The 23,066-nt window shown below is 43.2% G+C and overlaps 1 protein-coding gene across 4 annotated transcripts in view; it reads left to right on the top strand.

The window, feature by feature from the left end:
• Positions 1 to 23,066, top strand: part of EBF1 (EBF transcription factor 1) — a 368,046-nt gene that overhangs the window by 265,079 nt on the left and 79,901 nt on the right. For 2 of the 4 annotated variants that reach the window (XM_081137080.1, XM_081137078.1), the window contains exon 9: positions 8,624 to 8,754. In XM_081137080.1, the coding sequence (XP_080993206.1) occupies positions 8,624 to 8,754 (131 nt within the window). Of the gene's footprint in view, positions 1 to 8,620; positions 8,755 to 23,066 lie in introns of all 4 variants that reach the window. The other 2 variants (XM_081137079.1, XM_081137077.1) reach the window with 1 other exon arrangement.

Here is a 23,066-nt window from a genome sequence, read left to right as displayed (position 1 = left end):
TGCAAACCCCTATGGCGGTGAATCAATCGAGTCCTAGAATTCAATAGGGGAGAAGGGCAAGGCCCTCTAACAACAACAACAACAACAAAAGTAGATTTTGTACACTTTCAATTTTCTTCTTAGGAAAATTCTTCAAAAAATGTGTTCTAGAAAAAAGACCAAGTTGATCTCAATGGAGACTAACTAATGAAATGTTAAGTTCTCTGCATGCGTCTATTTTTTAATGCTGAATTTAGTTCAACTCTAAGACCCAAGAAGGCTAAAAAATTCATATTCAGATAAGGAGAGGCAAACCCTGGCGAACAGATGGAGCAGAGTTCGGCGTAAAGGTTTAATCCTATCAGGCCGATTCCTGTATGACCATCTGGGTGATCCGGCACAGACATTCAAGGCCTGTTAAAAATACGGCTCCAGCCAAGATTAACGTCACAAATTTTCCACTAGACTTGTTCGTATTTGCCTTTATGATTTTCCAGACCCAGGAAGATAGCTTGTGAATCAAGACTTGAGTATTCTTTGAAGAAGCAGTGACATTTTTTTTTTTCAACCTGAAAATTGTTTCCTCTTATACAATATTGGGTGTCCATTTTTGGAAAGTTATTTCCATTTCCCTCTCTTTCTTGGCTTTCACATCCAGAACTTTTCTCACAACAAGATAATAATGAGAATTGGGATAAAAATAATTTTGTATACGAAAAGTTGTCTTTGCCCAGAAGAAAAGAGCTATTTACTTACTGTATGATCAGAGGCAAGTGAGTTTACTATTGTTGCAACAAATATCACAATTGGACCCATGAATAATTCATTTTGTGGGTTGTCCCACCCTCCATGATAATTTTCCCCCATTGCTTTGCAATGGTGTGGCTGGCAATCATTGAACAAGAGAGAAAAGAAAGAAAGAAGGCTGATGGTGACATATGTCATTAGCTGCCCTAGGATTAATATTTTGTGCATTTCACTTTCAGAGGTGGCAGATCAGACATGAGGAAGAGAACAGTACATTCTCACGTCCTTGAGTTACAAAATTCTGAGCTTCCGGTGTTTTTAACAAACAATTTTTTTTCGTATTAAGAAACAATGTTGTGTTGCATGTCATTAAATCAAAAAACCTTCAACAAGTCTTTCAAGTGCAATTTAGAAGTTATAGGTACATCAAAGTGTCAAGATTTTCCCCTCCTGAGTTGTTAAATAACCCTGTGTAATGAGCCTGCACAGTTGCAGATCTCCGATAGACAAACTCGAAAATTCCAAAGTGGAATGTTCAGATTACAATCATTGCACCAGGACTTGTTTTTCCTGATTGTTGAGGAGTTTTGCTAATGCCTAACAGAATGAGGCTACAAAATGAATAGGAAGTAGATACAACTTGGACTTGGTCTATATTTAACAAATGGCATGTTTGGATCTTAGCCGTGGTGCTAAGTTTAGATACACCTAGCTCTCCCCACCACGCTAACCCTGCCGTGATGTCCGTGGGTGTTGGTTCTGTGTTTCCATCTCGTGACCAGGAATTTCCCTTTTCCCTTGTTCTGTGAGAGCCATTAATGCTGTCAAAGCAAAGGGCTTTCTTGCCAAGTGAAGTCACTTTGGAATAAAGGATGAAAAACACTTGAAATTCTTGATCTCCTCACTTAATATTTAATAGATTTGATTGCATCTGGAGTTGAGAAATCCCTATATCATGGGTTACATTTCTCTAGAAAATGACAAACACATCACACACACACACACACACACACACAGAGGCTCTTTTGCATATGTAATATATGATTCTTTGCCAAGAAATACAGTATCTAGAGATGCTAGTAGATGGAGCAATAAATGCAGACCAATAACAAAACAAAACAAAATTAAAACCCTAATAAACAATGAAATGCTTAACTGCATAAAGCAATTACTGAAAACGAAAAAGAGGCAGAAATAAATCTGACAGCTCAAGTTAAAGTGAGAGCTTGCGCGTTACAGAGACTGCTGCCCCTTGAGTCAGGAAACTGTCCGGTTTGGGGGCCTATTATGTGGCTGGGAGTCAGTGGCGAAGTCGCGATTCTGCAAGTGACGTTTTCACGCCCTGGTGCGAGGGTTCACATCAGGCATCCGAACTGCTACTGGTGTCTAAGGCATCAGGCGGAAGGTGGGTGAACCCAGAGTCGATTTGCCTCCTGAACGTGCTGAAAAGGAGGGCCAGCCTTCAGTTTAGGGCAAACGCTTGTCCTGCTTCCTGGCCAGTAGCTGCCAGTCATTAGGGTCAAAGCACGCAGGTGTTGGTGCCACTGAGCTGTGTGCAGTCAGAAAAGAAAAGTCATGTCACTCAAAAACCCAGCAAAAACCGTCCTTCCCATTGGACAGGAAGAGCAGATACCTGTGTGCTGAGTCCAAGAGGGGGCGCGTTGTATCCCCATCATCTGTGGAACAGGTTGCTCCCAAGCACAGCCTCACCAAAATCAAGTAGATCCAGGGGAGAAAGGCCTGAGATTTTCCAGGGTCATCACTGCCCCGTAGAAATGAACTGAGCTCATGGGTTTCGCAACCTTTTCTGCCAAGTCTCAAGAGTTTGGGACAATAAAATTAAAGTCAATTGCTCATTTCTGAAAAGATGGCCATTAATATTCATTCCAGGCAAATGAGAGCCTTAGGAAAACATTCTACTTGGGAAGGACCGATGCCAGTAAACTGAATAAACTGAGCTGGCTGGGTTAGCAAGTGGCTGGACTGGAAGTTCCTAGGAAAGTTTTACAATAAACTGCATTCTCTGGAATGATGAGACTACAGGGTATTCTAGTAAATAAATAAACTCTGGTTAATGGGGAGCTGATGATAACGATAATTATTATGTACTAGCGGCTAGGGTACTATCTACCAGGCACAAAACACAAGTAGGCACTTTCTGCATTTTGCCAGAAGTCTACGAGGTGGGCACCCACAGGGAAACTGCTGCTGAGAGAGGGGGAAATGCCTTAGGGAGGGTAAATGACCGCTTCAAGGTCGCACTAAGTGGTAGATGTGGAGTGGAAACAGCTGGTGCTCCTGCCGCTCAAATACTATAACACTGTTAAAATCAGCATACTTGCATCTTTCTGTCTTTACCCAGAAGCCAGTGAGGCTGGTGTGGACATCACCTCTGCTGTAAGCTCCAGTGACCTGCTCTGCGGAGATGCTCATTCAAAGAGAGTTCGGGTTGATAGGATGCTGGAAAAGAGGGATGCTTTCCACACACCACAGACAATGGAAATGGGAAATAATCTCATGTCCGCGTTTGTGGAATTTCATCGAGATTTAGAATGGGATTCGAACATTTCTAAATTTGTGCATTTTACCAACTGATTGAGTGCTGTTTCCCCAGCAAATTTAAACACGGGGATGGAGGGGGGAAAAAAAAAAAAAGCACAACAGTGTCTCTCTCATGACGCCCCCATAACGGGACATCAACTGTTGCAAACGCCTCGTCTGAGGGATAAAGGATGATACATGCTGAACCCAGATCACCTATACAGCAGCATCCCCCAAACAAGTGAGGTATTGATCACGGCACAAAGAGATTTCAGAGGCGACAGAAAGAGCAGCCCCGGGACCCTGCTGATTGCTGCACACACCACTAATTCACCTCAATGGGCAGGCACCTCTGAGCTCAATTAACCCTGATTCCTAAGGCCACCCATAAACCCCGAGGTAAACATGGCTCTCCTGGCCCTTGCTCCCTCTCGATGAAATAGATCATTTCTCCTGGAGGCTGAGGGGCGATGCCAGCTTATAAATTCACCTTGCTAATAAAGAGCCCGGTGCTCCAATGCGAGCGAGCAGGCACGCGAATCTTTTACCAGTGATCCTGTAAATCAGAACATTTTAAACCGCTGAGGAGTCGGTGATTCCTTCTGCTTTCCACGGCTGTTGGGAGGAAATACAAACATTCTGGAGGCAGATAGAGCAGGTGACACCAGTGTCCCCTGGTGCCATTGTCTGCACACAGAACATTAGTTGTTAAATATGTACCAGAGGCTGAGCGATTTCTTTCTCTCCCCCCGCCCCCCATTCTCCCTTCTCTTTTCCTCACCACGACCATTGTTCAGAAGTAAATTGGAAATCTGGTAATTAGGCCCTGACTCACAGTGTAGTATTAGAGTCCCGAGCCAAAGTTCAACACCCTGAAATGAAATTTAAACCAATTAATCTGTTAGATTTTTATCGCTTGTCCGTGTTTTCTCAGCAATTCCCCCAGCACGTGGCCTTTGATCAACTCTCATACAAACGCTCAAATGTGTGCCTGCTGCTAGCAAGATGGGAATGACATTAACATGGTACTCATAAAACAATCAGAGCAGAGAAGCCCTCAAACAGACAGGGCATAGTAATATTTAATAAAAGCGCACACATAATCTTCGGAATTAGCATTTTGTGCCTTGCAGTACCTTTGGGAGAAGAGCTTTTATTTGTGGAGTGATCATTCTTATAACAAAGAAGAGCTACCTAATAATTTCCACTTTAACTCTGCAATGTGCCATGAGCATTTCAGAGCCATTATGCTAAACCGTGGTGGGGTAATCATGTTATTGTCATAGTTTGAAGGAAAGAAAATCTCCTCTACTTTGGTGGCTGCTGCGGGGTGGGGGGAGAAGTAAGAAAAAAAAAAAAAATACCCCCCCACACAACTTTTCTTTTTAATGAGGTTTACAACCAGGAATTGGCTAGCAGTGTTTGTGGATACCTAGAAGTGTGAAAATTCACTGATGAGGAAGAATCTTTTATTAAAATTTGGCTGGTAAAATTGGTTTTATATTCAAGTCCTCTCTCCTTCCCCATTTCATAGTATTTTCTTGGAGATAGAATTGTATTGATTAGTACACTCCTGGGCTGGATTGAATTCTTTTGTAAATCTTTTCACCTTTAAATTCCTCTGAATACATCCTCTGTGACTATATTAAAAACTCTGTCATCTTGTCTTTCCTCTGCATCTCTCTGGGTATCCTGTTGAGGTGTCTGAGCTTTCTCAGAGACAACTGACCCAAAAAGAAGAGGAAAGGAGAGGCTCAGGGTCTGTTACTCGGCACAGCCTAGCTTAAAAAAAAGTATCAATTTGCTTTAAAAAGCACAATCTTTATCTCTCACAGAATTAAATGCTCCGTTCTCACTTAATTTTTTATTACAATAACGTATTATCTTAATATGTGCTCATTGGAAAAACTTCAGACCTTACAGATGTCTATAGAGTCCAGTGGAATAGTTGCCCTTCTCTGTCAGTCCCACTCTGGTCATGTTCCTTCTGCATGTGGACCCACTGACAACACTTGGGTCCTTCCGGACCTTTGTCTATCACACCTGTTCACATGTAACTACATACACACACACTCACATACACACTTACACACACTTACACACTCTTACACACACACTTATGCACATAAAGGCTCTTACATATCATTTTTTAAGTAAACAGGGTCACACTGTTCTCTAGATTACAAATCACATTTTTTCCTTCCTAATGTATTCTGACGTCTTCCTATGTCCGTTTATAGAATCTCTTTTCATCCATTCTGATGACACTCCTAATATTCCATAGTATGGATGCACCATGTTTATTTAACTACTCTCTAATTAGGGGCTAGACTCTTGGATATTTTACTGTCAGTACTGTTGTGAACATCTGGGTACCTGTAGTTTCAGTCATATTTGCAGGTATTTCCTGGGCTGCTCTTAGTCTGGCCAATTTGTGAGTCAGGTGAAAGGGTAAAATGGTATTCTACATGTTAAATCTACCCATAAACGTTTTGGTTAGCCAACACATTTTAGTGAATTAGTTGGCAACATTTAGAGACTGGGAAATTTCACATAAAAATCTGGGCTCCCATCTTTTTTTCAAAAGCCACCCCCCCCCCCCCCCCCCCCCCGGCCACTGTTTGTGTGGAGTTACGGATGGCCGGAGCTGGGTAGCAGTGACGCCTTTAGATGCAGTTCACCAGCGTCCCGTTTCTTCCCATTGCTCCCCGGTTCTGAGTGTCAGTAGCCATCCCTCCCTCTCATGCTTGTTCTGAGACCCTGAGCTGCTTTATTTGTTTGTGTTTCTTGACTTGGCCTGTACGGATCTGTGAGTTCCTAACACCTGCTCGTGGGCCTGATCTTTGTAGGTAGTCAGAGTGTTTTCTACCTTGCACCATAGACATTTTAGAGTTCTTCATGTTGGAGGACTATCCCAGGCATTGTTAGATACTCAGCATCCTTACCCTCCAGGTACTAAACCCCAGTAACATCTCTTCCCCACCCCTCTCTCTTGGCGGGGCAGCCCATGATTCCTTTGCACATTTGCCAAACATCCTAGTAGGGAAGTACTATCGAGCTTCCTCTCGAGACTGCTAGGACATACAGATGTGTAAGAGCCCCTGTAGAACCACGTGAGGCCTAAACTTGGAAAGGGCTGCATGACTCACCTGTTCTAAGAATGGCATCTAGTCTCCAAGCAGGGACAGTGCGTGATGGGAGTGTGGAGGTAGGCTGGATCAAGAGGTGATGAAAAAGCCTGGAGGAGACCATATTTATCTAAAGAAACATACTTGTGTGATTTTAAAAAAATAAAAATTAAAAGATATCCCCAAGCTAATCCAGATAGAAACACCAAGACTATTTTATGGTTTATGAAGGTCATCACAGGGTCAGCATTTAGCAGCACCACTGGATTCCACACTTTCCCATGAGGAAGGACTCTTTCAAGACCAGTTCAGTTAAACTAGCATCCTGGTCTTCTCAGAAGTAACCAGGGATACAGCAAGACCTTTTCTGCTCCACTCTAGCAACAAAATAGACTGAGTTTGAAATTAAGAGTTAAGATTTTGAGACATTAACTAGAATGTTTCCAAACTGCTTTTATTTTAAGAATTTTACATAGTTGTGAATTGTAGTTTATTTCTCTTATAAATTGCTTGAAATCATACGTCATAGTTTATCACTGGTTTGGAGAACTTGATTATGCATGTAAACCTTTTTTACTTTTAAAGAAAAATTGTGTTTAAGAAAAAGTCCTATGCCGGTGGAACTTTAATCACAACCTTTATGTGTGTTAAAAATTGGACAGGAATTTTCAAGTCATGAATCATTTACATTTTCTTGATTAATTATTTTGTTTTTGGGAGAAAGTGGAGGAGAGAAAAGGCATCCAAACTGCCCAGTCTGAGTTGTAAATGCATTACCGTGAGTTCAGCCAGCGTGAAATGTTTAGTTTGGATATTTCCTAATTCTCTGTGCAATTTTATAAGATTAATTTGAATCAAAATCAAACCCACTCTACTTGTTTGTGTGGTGGCACGTGAGCAATGGTCCCACTGGGCTGGGCTTCATATTTTCTTTCTTCTTGCAAAAGCTAAAGCATGACATTTTGCCAAATTTGACAAAGTCCAATAATTTTTTGCCAGTTTTTTGTCCCATTAAAAGTAACTGGTGCTCACATTGGCTTCAGTACTTGGAAAGTCAGCCTTGGATACTTAATAAACTTTTTATTAAAGAGGAGGGTCTCCTTTTCTCTCCTGGCACACTCCTCACTTTAGAACTGTGCTCTGGCCATGCTCGTGACAGTGATGTGAGAGCAGCAGCGTGGCGCTGCAGCGTTAGAAGTCCTCAGTGCGAGGAAGGTGCCCTCGGAGACGGTTCAGCAGCCTCATCTTACAATTACATTTATGCCCAGCAATTCTCTCGAAAGTACACCACGCTCGTCAGGCAAACCACCTCCAGTCTGTTTGGAATTACAGTATTTGCAAATGATTTCCCATCTCCAAGGGCCGTTTATAATGAAAAAAGGAGAGATATGAAATTCTGAAAAAGTCAGTCCTAGGGTTTTATGCCTGGGAATGACAACCAAACAAAGGTCATGGGACTCTCTGTGGTTCAGCCCTGACTCAGCTGTTTGGTTACATAATTCACCCCGAGTGACCTGCATACTTTGTGTCTATGAAATGGAATCCATAACATTTAATGAAAAAAAACCTTAATGATTTTTAACAAGGAATGTTCTATGTTAGTGTTACCTACAGAAGGCATTCAGCAAGAATAATTTTTTGCTCGTGCCTCGTATCTTTCTTGCTTTTCATTGGACAGAAATGTTTATCTAAAAATCTATGGGCTTTCTTTTCAGGATGTATACAGGGTGTCCCGAAAAAATGTATACACACTTTAACGGCTGATGGCTCAATTTTGAAAATGAAATGTATTTTAATAAACGCTGCCTTTATAATTATTCAAAGTGTGTGTATACATTTTTGGGAGGGCACCCTATATGTCATTATAAAAAAATTCTATAAGGTTTCCAATGTGTTCCAAAAAGTCATTCATTGTTCATTTTTTATAATCTTTAGTATTTCATAAATTAAATATTGCTGCTATGTTTATTTCATAAGATTTCAGGTTTGAAAACAATTTGGGTAAAATATATGTTTCTCAGTAGAAAGAATGAAAAGAATTCTTTTAAAATCTGAAATTGCACCCTCAGGTTTCAGGTGCTAATGCAGCTAGGAAATGCTGGGATCTTGAGGGACTTTTTGTTAGTGAAAAGATAAAAGATTTTTTTCTCTTTTTCTCAAGTCTCCCATCATTAAAGTTTGATTCTAACAGCAGACTCCTTCTCTTTTTCATGTGTGTTGAAAAGCAGCTACTCCCTGTATCAAAGCCATCAGCCCGAGTGAAGGATGGACGACGGGAGGCGCGACTGTGATCATCATAGGGGACAATTTCTTTGATGGGTTACAGGTCATATTCGGTACCATGCTGGTCTGGAGTGAGGTAGGTGTTGTCTGTACATTAATATCTAATAGCTTGGTCTAGTGGAAGATACTGTCTACACTTGAATTTCTAATAGTGTGTAGAATTTAGTGGTGTTGCTCTGGGTGGGCCCGCACCTGTCTCCAGAACTCTGGGAAACTAGGAAAGATGAGCTGGGTTTACCAGGAGGCAACACTTCCCACGGGAATGACTTCCATCCTCTGGTCCCTGAGCACAGAGTTTTTGTTTGGTCATTTGTCCTGTTGGGCTTGCAGGGATGTGGAGGTCCTATTGGATACTGAAAGTTAGAAAGGAGGGGCAAAGTCATGCAATGTACAGGAAAAGCCACGTCCAAACTCTAGCAAGGTAGTCACCTGGGACTATTTGCAGGTGGAGTCCATTGTAGGCCCACGTTCAAGGACCACCAGTCAAACGATAGTAATCATCTAGGCGTAGGTGGTTCTTGGCTTACTCGATGACTCATCAGAAATTGAGCGATTTGTCAGGGGAACCTGGGAGAACCAGGGCTTTTTCCAGACCCCGGGATTTACAGGTCTCAGTGTGTGACTGCAACCATAGGAAAATGACTGTGTTCTACTTGCGCAGTGCTTTCCAAGATCCTCTCAATCTTCTCTCTACCGCACCAGGTAAAGACTCTTACTTAGCACATTTCTTCTCTTGGTAAGGATGCTGAGGCCTAGACATACAGAGTTACATAACCTGAAAGCAGCCATCCCCTCCAGAGCCCAGGGAGTGACCGTGATATGTACGTGGCCACCCAAAGAAGTCAGTGGGAAAACTGGAGCTAGAACTCAGATTTTATATTTCCGTTTCTAGCTGTTCTCCCATCACTGTTTACCCCGTCTAGATGCTTTATTTGTGTTTTCTCTTTAGATGGGCCACCGAGATAAGCAGAGTTAAGACTGTGACAGTTGATTATGTTTATCTTTCTGAAGCAGAGCCTGTCTTTCTTTTTAAGCCTTCTCTGTGCATGTTCCACTGCCAGTAACCACTCCGGCAAGCAAGGCCCTTGCCAGCCTGGTTGCTCCCTTTGTGTTCCCCGTGCAGCCAACAGGCGGTATGTGCTTGGCCAGAGAATCAAAGCTCTGGTGAAGCTGAATCAGGGATGGGCCTCTCAGGCCACCAGACTCATTGTTGGAACATCCCAGGCACGAAGGGTGGACTCAGCTCCCCCTGCCGACTGCGCCCCACTCTCCGTGGGAACCGTTGGGTTGTGAAAGTAGAAGAATCACATACGTGGCATGTTTGATTGCCAGCCGGGTGTCTTCATCCCTGCTGAAGGTAGCAGGCCTCACAGGCACAGCCTGTCCCAGGCCCTGCGGGCAGTATCTTCACCCCTTTCTCTCTGTGATTCTGTTGCATTCCCTGCCATTGCGGTCAGTGTAGGGTCTGAACGAGAAGTGAGGCTCAGAATTGGCAGTAAGTCTTATGGAGCCCCTGAGAATAAGGTGGGTTAGCCTGAACTTCATTTAAAACCTTGTGCCCAAAACCAAACAAAAACAGTAAAAAGCCCGGCGCCTGTCTTAGCCCAGGTACACTGCATCGACTGGAATAAGAACATCTACCCATCAGGAAATAATTACTCTGCGCTCACCCTGTTCCCAGGCGAGGTTCCTCTCCCTTCCCCAGTTTCTGACCCTCTTTTAGGAACAGGTGAGGGGGGTTTAATTCTAGCTTGGACTTCCTCACATTGCTTTAAAGAACCCGTCTCCATAGGACTAAACAGATAAAGCTCATAGAAAGGAAAACCCAGTAAGGCAGCACCATTGTCCTTGCGCCTCCAACCCTGAGCTGTCGCTGCCTCGGTGGACGGAGCCCCCGGCAGCGGGTCTGGGCGGGTCCAGCTAGGAGGTGAGGCTGCGGGTGAGGGATGCGCGCTCCTTCTCTGCCCGCCTGCCCCCCCTGAGCTGCTGTCATGTGCGGCTCAGCCATAAATCCAACAGGACCCGTTCCCTGTGGAAAGCTCCCCACACTTTCCCAGAATGACGGAGCGTCCGCTCCCCTGCAGCGTTAGCAGTTAGGTGTCTGGATGGAGGAGTGTAATTTGGGCTGTTATCGTCATGGTAGTCCCAACATTCGGAAAAATGTGCCTTGCAGAAGTGCCCCTTTTCTTTAGTATTCTAAACTATTTATATATTTAGATTTTCATCCGGGCTGTTTGTCGGGTATGATTTTTTTTCTCCCTCTCACTGCAGGGAGGGAATTTGATACTGCTCCAAATTAAAAAAAAAAAAAAAAAATCCATTGCATAATGGTGAGAAATTAAGAAATAGCTCAAAGTTACTAGGGGTTTTTTACATATAGGCACTTTTGGGGCATTACTTTAATCCTCATGATAGCCCTGGGTTCGATACTTTTATTATTCCCATTTTATATATGAGTAAACTGAGTGCCAGAAAGCTTAAGAAACCTGCCCAACACCACACAGCCCAGCAGTGCTAGAGATGGGGTTTGAACTACAATGGTAAAGTTTTACAAAGGAAATAAAAGCCCAGGTTATTGAGAGAGTAAGTGGAATATTGAGAGGGGACGACAGGAGGAGAAAGGACTTCCCTTGGGTAGAATGAGAACCTGATACTGTGACTGTGTAAGAGGAGGTATTTATGAAAAGCCTAGAGAGAGATGCAGAGTGTGACGAACTTTAGTTAGAGATCACTGAGCATTTAGTTCTTGCCATGTACTAAAATTGGTATGGCTCTCATGCAAGTCTTATAACATCTGTACACCACGTCGTTGTCACTTTGCTGTTGAGGGATTGAGGGTTGGGCAGTAAAAGAAGCTTTAGCTATCAGGTGGTGGGGCTCGGGCTTTAACCTGGTCCAACCCTAGGGCTCACCCGATTCGCTGTCCGTGATTTAGCCTGTGCCAAAATTTTACCCCATCAGACTAGCGTGCCGTGCCCACCACTGCCATTAATGCCTTGCGCTGGGGGTATCTTGACGGTTACTGTCACCTTCTGAGTTAAGGTGGGCTTGGCATGTAGAGAATCGGAGAGGTCAGAGCACTCCCTGTGCTTTCCAGGTGTATGTGCTTGGGGTTGGAGCCACTGGCTTATAGGAAGATTTTATCCTTATGAAACACACATGCCTTGTGTTGGGGGCAGAAGACAGCCTGTTCCTTTGTCTTTGTAAGTGACTTTAGGCAAGACGGTTAACCTGTTTGGACCTCATTGCTAGAGTAAGACCCCTATCTGTCTGAAGTCTTTGTCCCCTGGCCATGTGGTCTCTTGAGGTCATGCCGCCTCTAAAATCTAGGTTTTCTCATTGTAAATACACTTTGATCTCGTCTCCATTTTCTCACTCTCCAGCCCAGAGCACTCAGGAAGCAGGCTGGTGGCCCAAGACAGGCAGACAACATTTTAGATTACTAGCTGATGCTATTATTTGGAGTCTTTTTTTTAGCTAAAGAATTTCAAAAAGAGCCAGAGAATAGAGGGCTGGCTTAATTTACCTTGATCTGTGCTCTTCCCTTACCAACCCAGTCTTTAGCCAATGCGTAGTTCAGTTTAGCTCGCTGATTGTCCCCGAAGGCTGGGAAAAAGAAAGGCGGCACTCCACCGCTCTTCACTCAGGGCTGCCTCTTGCAGGCTCCCAAGTTTGGGGTGAACCCATGGCTCTCTTGTGAATTTGGTTTGCTGTCTTTGTTACTTTTCCTTCATTGTTTCTTGCCCTTTCTCCTTTCTCTCTTTTTAAAAAGTAACTTATTTTATTGATACTCTTGTGCTATCCTGCCTTACCCCAAAAGACTTAAAAAACAACCACCCACACCTGTAGGCTTTTATATATAAACCCAAGAAAACTAACGGTGCTGATGTGTACTAATTTTTAATGTGAGTTCAGTTTTTTCTTGATCAGAGATGTTCTTGGTTGTTTTTGATTTCCCACCAACATGTGATTTGCAGGAGGAAGGGCTTCCTGCTACTGGTTTGTAAAGATAATCATTATTTTAATATCTCCTTCTGAATTCCTCTAATTTCTCAACAATGAGTCCTGGCTGGCTGGCTTGCCTGCTAGGTGTCTAGCACCGGGACAGGTACTATGGGTGATTGAAATTAGGCTTTGTGGAATTTGGAGTTTCATTTGGAAAAACAACTTGCTCCCATGAAACAAATTAGAGAGTTTCATAATATGTTTATATAATCCCGTGTTCAATTTGCAGTTGCAAATTCCAGGCAAGGTTCTAGAAGGCAGAAGGAGTGGTCTAGTCAGAAGTAGGCTGTTCAAATAACCAGTCAAGCTTCCTGTTATGTACGAACGGGTCTGTGATAGCCTTTTTAGGCTCTCACAGTCCTTTCATTTAATCACTGAACTCTCTGAGAATGTTCAAACAGCTTAAGGCCTTTAAGCTGCCCGTAAAGAAAGTGCGGTGGTGAGATTGGCAAGGAGCAGAGTGGAGAGAACTGCAGACAGACAATCATCCAAACAAGGGCCGAGATTGCGTGGGGAGCAGCGGGCAAGGAGCCAGTCAGGAGACCTGGGTACTAACTGCAGTCCTTCCATTGCCCAATCAGGGCATCCAGATTTAATCAGTGTTGGTCATTGGGCCTCAGTTTCCCCATCTGAAAATGGGAGGCGTAAACTAATTCCTCTTTGAAATCAGCTGCAATTCTAGTAATTCCTTCTCTGTGGCATTGACTCCCTTGAGAATCCCGCCAAAGTAAGGGGGGCGATGATGACGGGTAGGAAGTAACTTCCTTTCTTCCAATATTGCTCTTTGCTTTTAGAGCGAGCACACTTGCAACATGCAAATATCATGTTTATTTGCAGAAGGATTCTTTGAGCTTCCTCAGAACCATTTAATTAGCCACAAAATTGGATCTCCCTATTGCTATGTCCTTAGTCAATATTTCTCCTCTCTACCCTTCGGATTCTGGTATCTGATACAAACCTGAGACTGAAACCGCGGCTTTGCTCTAATTTATTTTCCTGGTAGTTCTGTGGAGTAGTGTATACCAGTTCTTTGGGATATCAATAGGTACCCCATGGGAGACAGGGAGGGAGGTTTTTCTTGGTGAGTTTGGGAAATGTTGAGTCAAAAAAATTCAATGGGTCCTTGGTCTAGGACTTTGCAGAGCTGTGGAGATATTGACACGCACTGTGAGTACCTGAAATGTAGTACATGGCATGTCCCCAACTTCAGTGGCCACAGTTTTTAGTGAAAACTGTCTTTCAGGGATCAGCTTTTGGAGTATATGTGGGTAATGGCTATGCATTTGGATTTCATGTTAATGAAATAAAGTCATGAAATTCAGCCCTGAGGTGATTGGGTTGGGGTAGAGGTGAGAGAACCGTCGGGCATGCTTGCAGGGTATTATTCAGAGCAGACTGGGACTACTGAGAGCCACCATTCCTCGGTGCTGCGAGGCTCTGCACCCAGCTCGAGTCCGCGCGCACTCGGCATTCGATGCCCCGCGGTTTGGTAGGGCAGGCACATTTAACCATCGCCAGGCCCACTCAGCTCAGATGGGAGAAGCCAGAATTTTATCCCCATCTGAACAAATTAGTTGAATGTTTTCTTCAGCTGCGTTTCCAGGGATAGGGAGAAGTCAAAAGAAGCCGGTTTGGGGGCTGAGAAGCGATTTTGCTGCATGGGTACAAAAGTTACAAAATAGGGTTTTAAATACAGTTCTTGATTTCTTTCTTTCTTCCTTTCTCTGCTTTCCGTTCTCGTTTGTGTACGTAGCTCCGAGGGAGGATTGTAAATAAAAACACAGCAATTGTTCCTCCGTGACATTAAAAGACGAACGGCTGCAACTCCTATATGTTCCCACCGGAAGATTCCCAGGCCTTGCTGTCTGGCCTTGATTTTTACCGAACCACAGCATTTTGAGGGCTTTGGGGAACCTCCCCACCGTCAAGTGCAGCTGTTTTATTTTGGAAGTGAGGAAAAAGAGGTTCCAGAGCCATATAGTGACTTGTCCTGGGAACGCATTAGCTACTTAGTGCTGGGACTACAGCCCAGTTCCCCCTTCCCCGGCCTCCCCCCACCCCATTCAGCTTTTTCTTGCACCAGGCCTTCTCATGATATTCCCATGGGCTTTTAACATACTTCCTTAGAACATATTCCTTATACTTCCCTCATTTACGTGGCATCGACACACTAACAGCTGTCTGCACCACATTTATATGAGAAACAACTCCACTAAAACAAAAAAGAAAATTAAGAAAGGTGGAGCAGGACAGTGTCTCAAATATTACCTCTTTCAAAATTTTGTAATATAAATATGGTATAATGTAAATAGTTGTGTCATTTATTTTACCTATACTGAGGCTTACATGTATACGTTTAACTCAAAGTTGATTAGATGCATGGGTTTAAACTAACTCATCATCACCTACGTTTTCCTAAATCTGTCAGTTGCCAAGTCTATATTGAACCTGTAAGTATCGATTACCAATTTAGTGGAAGATCCTTAATGCAAAATTATAAACAGTATTTGTGAAGAATAAAAAGAGCAGTCTGAATGAGTTGCACTGAATTTTGAATATGACTTTGAAAAACACCTTTCAGGCTTAAGTTATTTTTATGGGAAATCATTTTGGAACGAGCCAGCATATTAAAAAACATTAAAAACAGTCTAATGGCCTTTTTAATATAGTTACACTTACAGCCAGGCTCACCTTATTCCTAAAAATGCTTTAGTATATGTATATATATGTGTGTGTGTATATATATATATATATATATATATATATTTTTTTTTTTTTTTAATGGCTAGGGCACTTGCAGTTCATCCTCTATATCGATAATTATGGGGGAGTGACAAATAACTTTAAGATGACGTTTCGGCTCCTTGTTTATGGGACATCCAGGAGATGCACGCCCATGCCCATCACTTGAAAATGGAAACCGTTTGCACTTGAATCGCAGACAGAATCCACACCTGGCTGCAGTTGCGCGACTTTTATGAAGGAAATGGTTGTCTATATAGTGCGGCATTCATTCCCTACGCGCGCTCAGCGCTAACTGCTGGAATGGCTCCTGAGGGTCTGAACTAACCTTGCTGGATTCCTTGTTCTTGAAGCCACACGCCTTAGTTTGGGACCCCCGCACACCCCCTCAAGGCTCTGCCCTTCCTTTCAACATCCTTGCCCACTATCCACCTGAACGTAGGCTCCAGTCACACTGAGTTGTTGGCTGCTCCTCTTACCCATAGTGATTTTTCGCCTCTGCACTCTTGTCTTGCTTATGCCCTTCCTCTTTCCACAATGCTTTTCCCTCCTTTCTGTGCCCAATCCATCTTTCCTTTAAGACCCATTAAAATACTTTTATCTGTGAAGTCTTCCCTCACAGCTCCAGGTATTGAATGTTTTCTTTCTAAATTCCTGTATGGCCATAGAAAGTGCCGTATATCTTTCTAACTTTAATTATTGTTATTTAAGGGGCTGCTCTCTCCTTCCGAGGCGGGATCATGCTAAATTCAGCTTAGTCTCCTACAGTGTCTAGTACAGAGCCTTGCACATCAGAGGCATTAATTAATACAAATTTATGCAAAATATTGTTGAATGTCATTCATTCATTCAAACAAATGCTCCTCATGGGCAGCTGTTATACTCAGTGATGCTTCAAAGCATCAGTACCAGACAGACAGATTGCAGTTTAGTTTTTGTGAGTGCATGTGTGGTTAGATAGTTTATATTTAGATACACCTATTGTGCAATAAGGCTGCACATAAATGCCTTAGTGTAAATCTGTTGGTTATGGTGAGGATTACGTAGTAATAAAACTAACACTTTTTAAGTGATTGATACCAGTGAGGCTGTCTCCTAAACTCATTGCAGGCATTATACCAATTAATCCTTATAATAGCACTAATTACATGGCTGGCCCCCTCTCCCTGTCCCACCTTCCTTCCCAAATAATGAAACTGAAGGCCAGAGAGGTTGAGTGACTTTCCAAAGGTCCACAGGTTAAAGTTTAAACTTGAACCAAAATCCACTGGACTCTGGGGCCATCTCTTAACCATCTAATAAGAACGTAGTGAAACCTCGCTTATCCAGAGGAGAGCGTGACAATAACCTTAACCCTCCCAAATTCAGCATAACAGCAGAAGTCAGTAGAAGAAGTAAATACATAAAATAACAGACTTTAGGGTAACCGGAACAGTAATTTTTAACGAAGTATGTTATCTGTCTTCCCAGGTCATAGCAAAGTATGTTCTCTCTAACACAGGGACACGTGTCCGGGTAGGACATGCGTCCAGGTAGGACAGCTGGCGAAAGCAGTTGGAATGGCTCAGTATTCAGAGGGGTTCGGTTTCCGCTTTCTGTGCAGCTCCCTTCCTGAAGGGACATGTTAAATGAGGAGTTACTGAATGTATATGCAAGTATCAGTGTATACAGTATGCAAATATGAACGAAAACACACTAAAAAAAAAGTTAGAATGAGTCCGTTTAGTATCTTGATATCCTTTCCTTAGAGCTTTGAAAGACCCGAAAAGTTTCGGTAAAAGGTGAATTCATCCCCTGCTTCCCCATCTTTCAGCCCTTTGGCTTTTATAGTTTTCTTTCCTAATTCCATAGGCAAAGCTTTGGCCCACAAACCACCAACATTGATAAGAAACATTCAGCCTCTTCCATAAATGTATTCAGTTTTGCTCTTTCTTTCTTTTATATTTTAATTTTCAAACAAACAAGCAGGAACCCAGGACCCTAAGCCAGGCCCGATTAAGGAATGATGTCCCTTCTTGACTGAATTTAGAAAAACAAGCCCTGAGAAAGAGCTCATTGTGCAGTTTCAAACCACAGGGCCTGGCGTTGCCGGGTCCAGTCCCGTCCTTCTGGAATACTCCGGACCTCAGGAACTCACCAGTGCTTTTCCAGCTCCCAGATGGTCAGGATGGGTTCCAGTCTTTAATGGGGCCCAATTGGCTCAAGATTTACATCCTGGGAAGAGAGCTGGAGAAAGTTTATTTAAAAAATAAGTTACCAAAAAATAAATAAATAAATCAACCCACAAAACCAAAGGTAGTTGAAGTATAATGTATTTATTTTAGCTTTTTTTTCTTCTTCTCCCAAATCGTTATTTTGAAAGATGATCTTGTTGCCTTTTTGCTTTGTACAGTTCATGGCATTGACTTAGGGGCCTCGTGAGTTTTTCGGTGAGAAGAATTGGGCGGTATATTTTTGCAAATGCTTCCTGAGGCTACCAGGAAGTTTGTGGAGACAAACTAGAAAGATTTTTTTTTTCTTTAGTAACAAAATTTTTTAAAGGGGGTGGTATTGACTAGATTTTTTTGTGTGTAGTTTGATAAGGGACTTGATTGAATCTTTACCCTAATTATTAGTGGTGGTTAATGGCATCACAACATTTATTCATTCAGCATTCAACAAGCACAGGGTGGGGCAAGAGGAGGTTTACAGTTGTTCATACGGAAAATAATACACTAATTAATAAATAATACAAGAATAAACTCTGTGTTTCACATACAACTGTAAACCTACTTTTGCCCCACCCTGTATTTATTGAGCATCTACTAGTTCCAGGCACTGTTCAAACTGGAAACATCACAGCGAACTCAAGCAAGACAAAGGTGATATCCTCCTGGAGTTTATATTCTAGTCGTGGGACACAGACAATAGATAGGAAACTATATCTACACCTCTCTACTATGTATCTCTGTCTATGTCTTTATGAGAGATTTCAGACCATTTTAGGAGATACTGCTGACTATTCAAAAGCTAAGTTTTAAATTCCTTATTTAACTCAATTCCTGAGACTACTTGCAAAAGTCTCCTCTGACATTCATCCATAGTTTATCTCTGGGAATTCATGGAACCCAACATATTTTGCTAAACATTGGTTTAAAGTTATTTTGTTGAAAGGACAAAGGGAAACCAGAATGTTTGTGAAACAGTAAATGCCTCCACTGGCTTCCTCTCACGTTCCCGGGAAATCATATACTGCCTTTGAGACAGGCAATTCTTGGGAACAAAAAAATCTGTGTTACGAAACCCAGAGAACTCTGATTAGGGAACAAACCAGAATACACTGAGGACCTCAGAGGAGCTGGCGTCCCCTGATTTATGTCGTATCCACTTCAGGGGAATAGAGATAGGATTCGGGACTTTGGCCAGCACAGTCACCACGAATATACACTTTTCATATCTCAGCTTCCTTTAGGAACTCCCGAAGATAATATATATTTTTTAAATGCCATCTTTAACTACGGAAAGATAAATGTTCCGGAGTGGAGGGAAAATAAGTTTTCTTGTTCCATCACTACCGCTGTGGTGTCTCTTTAAAAATCCTTGCATGATTTGGTTTTGCAGCTTTAATTATGCTTGCACGTTATGGTTTCCTTATTTAAGTGTCTGCTTCATGTCCAGCACTCAGCACCCCTGCCTATCTCAAAAGAGATGGATATTATTACCCTAATTGAGAGGGAGGGAGGATGCTGTGAGAATTATTAATACATAAATTAAAAAATTAATCTGGAAAGTGCTTTAGGATCCCTAGAGGGCTCTACCCAAACACAACGCATATTTAACATTATTGTAAGTACTCCCACAGAGCAGAGAGGCGGGTGCCGTGCGAGACGAGTCACCGAGGCACCGAGGGTGACAATGGGCGATGGGCCAGCGCACCTTAGGGCCCAGGCCCTTCGGTGGGTAACACCTTAAAATCACTGCCCCAGTCTCTACTTTAGGCTTTTTCTAGTCACTAGCATTAATTATCTTCCCAGAGAAGAAACTTTTCCTTCCTCCTACCTCTTCTCTTTACGTCTTTGCTTGTTTTGGACTTTTTTGTAAAATAACTTTTTAGTGTTGAAAGTGATTAAGGCTGAAATATTAAATCCTGAGACCAGTAATGAAAATCAGTGGTGTGCTTTCTAGTAATCTCGGTTATTCTTTGGGCTTTGTGGCTTGGAACTTCAATTTGCATTTATTTCATATAGACCCACTGGTCGGAAAACACGCACGCGTGAGGCTTGTCTTGGAATGGCTTTTTTGTTTTGCCGAGCAGGCACTCTCAGCCAGCCTCTCCCCGGTGAGAAGGGTTATTCGGAGTACCTACTGTGTTCCCAGGCCCTTGGAGGGTGTCGGAGAAGCTGAGGACACAGTCTGTCCTCTCCATGGTGGAGGTAGGGGAGAAAGCACACAGACCAGCACTTTTGGAAAAACAGTAGCAGGGAGGGACAGCCTTGCTCGAGGGATGGCGGTCGCCGGTCAGGCTGGCCACTTCCCACTGGTTCCCTGATCACCTCTCTTCATTCACCTGAAACTCACTCTCCTCATCTGTGAGCCAGCTTATGCCCATACCTGCCCCCAGTGCTAGAGGACAGGAGTCACTGAGCAGTTTCACACAGACTTGGCACAGATTGAGAGGATAGCAAAAGGTCATGGCTGAGGTCGTCACCACCGTCCATGGTGCTGCTGGCTCTCAGAGAAGGAGGGAGTTCCCATTTGCCCTTTTCCCCCAGAATTCTACATGTTTTCATTAACACATATTTTAAAACACTAGAGAGTCTCATTTACCTACCCTGCAGGTCACACTTGTGCAAGAGGCCTTTCTAACAACCACTTGGAGAAGTGCCCTCTTCCAGGCCCCTCTTCTGGGCGGCCAGACTGTGCAGACTGCCTCTTTTGGAGTTTTTTGCATCCACCTCAGTGCACTCCCTACGATCTTGTGTGCAACCATACACAAGTTACTCTCTCCTGTTTCTTGCACTCTTGTTGAGGACAGGCCTATCCACCGGCCCCTCTCACCTGTTCCGTGTCCCTCAGAGCCACAGTAGCTTCACTTTGCACGCAAAGGTCGCAGTAAGCGCGTCTCACCCGGCTGAGCACCGCAGGACTCTTCTGCTCTTTCCCTCTGAGTGTGGGGAAGAAAATGCTCATACAGGGAGCTTGGAGGGGAGCGTAAATCCTGCAGCCAGTGTTGCCTTCAGGTGCTGGCAGCCTCTCCTGGGGCCTGTGGGGACCATGTGTGTTTCCTTCATTGTAATGCCACATTGACAAATTATTTCTTCTGATTATAATGTTAATGGATTCTTGTTGGGAGGGTAGAGAGCTCAGAGGGGTATGCAGAGGAAAATAAAATTATCAGTAATTTTATCATCTAGTGGGAACTCCTCTTGATATTTGATGGTTTTCCTTCTAGTCTTTCTTTCACACAGATATATATCTAATTCTCATATTATCACATGCAATACACATTGCACAAAACTCATGTTATTCTACTTTTGATCTTTAGTAATAGTTTTCATAAAGCCATACCTAAAAATGGATGAATTTACTTATTCCAGTATTATTTACGTGATTATTATTTCCCTTGCAAGCACATACATGCACACACACAGATAAACACACAAATACACACATAGGAGCAGGAGGGGAGTGTGAAAGAAGACACATCACATCTAATGTCACAGAAATAAGCAGTTAGCATTGATCTTCTGTGGGCTACTTTTTAAGCATTACTTTCTTAACCTTTTTTGCTTTATTTTTGTCTTGTCCCATCTGACTGGAGTTCCAGACCTTTGGACAGCTTCTTCTTTACCACTTAGATGAGGCCTGAGCAGGGGTCTCATGCAGGGACCTGAGTACTGGGCCAGTAGATAATTAATTTTATGAGCAAGTTAGTTAGAGAATGAGAGTTACTTATTATTAGGTTAGGAGCAGTGGACTCTTACGCATAGGATCACCATACCTAACGGAGTCAGGCATCTTGGAGAATTCTGACCTAATTTATTTAAGTATTTATTCCAGAAATATTTTGGAAATATCTTGTATGTAGGGCATTAACTTAAATACTTTAGAAGATAAACATAGGAATCAGACCCTGTTGCCCATCTCAGGGACTGCCTAATGGGAGAAACATTATAGGGAAATCTTTACGGCACAAAGAAAATTGGATGCTAAGTGTTACGGTATAAACACCATAATTGTATAAATTCTTAGAAAGGTGCAGGTAACTCTTGACTCTTAGGATCAGATAAAGCTTTTGGAAGAGAGGTCATACGGCCAGGGTCTTAAAGAAGAAGACCCTACTCATAGCTCTTATGAGTAGGGGGAGGTTTAGGCAACGAATGGCACGGACCAAGCAAAGATGTGGGGCAAGGGTTGGCGTTTTAATGTGCCCATGTGCCCGCCCTACAGAATGCCCAAGGGCGAAGCGGGGAGCGCCACCAGGAGGGGAGACGGGTGGCAGGCCTGGGGGCACCCCGAGTATCATGCCAAGGAGTTTGGAGTACACACTGCATGAGGCAGCTGTGCCTGCAGCAGGGAATGGCATGATGAGGCCGTCTGGGCAGAAGGTAATCCAGGAGGAGAAAGTGGAAGTAGAAGGCATGTGTTTGGAAAGCAGTTGCAGCGCTTAATAGGCTGAGTAAGGAATGGTAAGAGCCTGGATGGGAGAAAGTGGGGGAGACAGGCCGCAGGACCAGGCGGGAGTGGAGGCGAGGGACATAAACACACCCCAAGGTGTCTGTGCTGGGCGGTTCACAGGGTGGCGTTGCCTTGCCCGGGAAAGGGAACACGGAGGCAAGAAACACATTGATAGGTAGCAAGACGATAAATTTAGCTTGGGTCATGTTGAAATTGAGGTGGCAGTTAGGCGTGTTTGGGGAGATTCTGTTACTCTGTTGCTAAGGAAAGTTTGGGGCCTGGCCAAAGGGATCAAGGCTACAGGTGTAGATTTGGAAGTGAGTTTAGCTGAGGTGGTTGAGTCCATGCGTGAACTCAAGTAGTGTGAGGCAAGTAAAAACAAGAAAATATAGGACAGAATCTCTGATAGTTCTGCAGTTAAGGAGTTGGCAGGAAGGAAAAGTTTGCGAATGAGGAAAACAGGAGCCAATGAACCAGAGATGAGGTCTGGAGAACACTTATTTACAGGTGTAAGAGACGGGTTTCCTTCCTAGTGTTTTAAATAATTTTGATTAACGTGCCAGCCGTCAACTGTTCTCATCTGGAATGCACATCGCACAAGGATGGGTTTCAAAGATAGTGACTGTGAAAGGGCTTTGGTAACCGTTAGACACTCTGCGTGTCCTAGGTCTTGTAATTAGTGCCACCGCAGAGACTTCCAAGATGGGAGAAAGTAGTGTCAGATGCTGCAGTTTCAAAAGAATATTTATTTTTAGCTCAACTCATTTGATTTGTAACTTAAGGAAGCTGAGTCAAAAGAGTGAATCTCTAATTGCTTAGAACAGTATCTCCCAAAGTATGGATCACGTGTCCCAGGTAGTACAGGAGATAATTTTGGATTTCCCACAGATAGTAAGTAGAACTGAATCAGATAGCGAGAAAGTAATTCTTTTGTTTCTCTTTTAATCCTTCTGATTTATGTTAACGGAAAAGTCTCAACTGGGG

The sequence above is a fragment of the Miniopterus schreibersii genome (assembly GCF_964146895.1).
Source record: "Miniopterus schreibersii genome assembly, chromosome: 4".
Lineage (NCBI taxonomy): Eukaryota > Metazoa > Chordata > Mammalia > Chiroptera > Miniopteridae > Miniopterus > Miniopterus schreibersii.
Note: the sequence above shows the minus strand (reverse complement) of the source record. Positions and strands in the feature narration are given on the sequence as shown.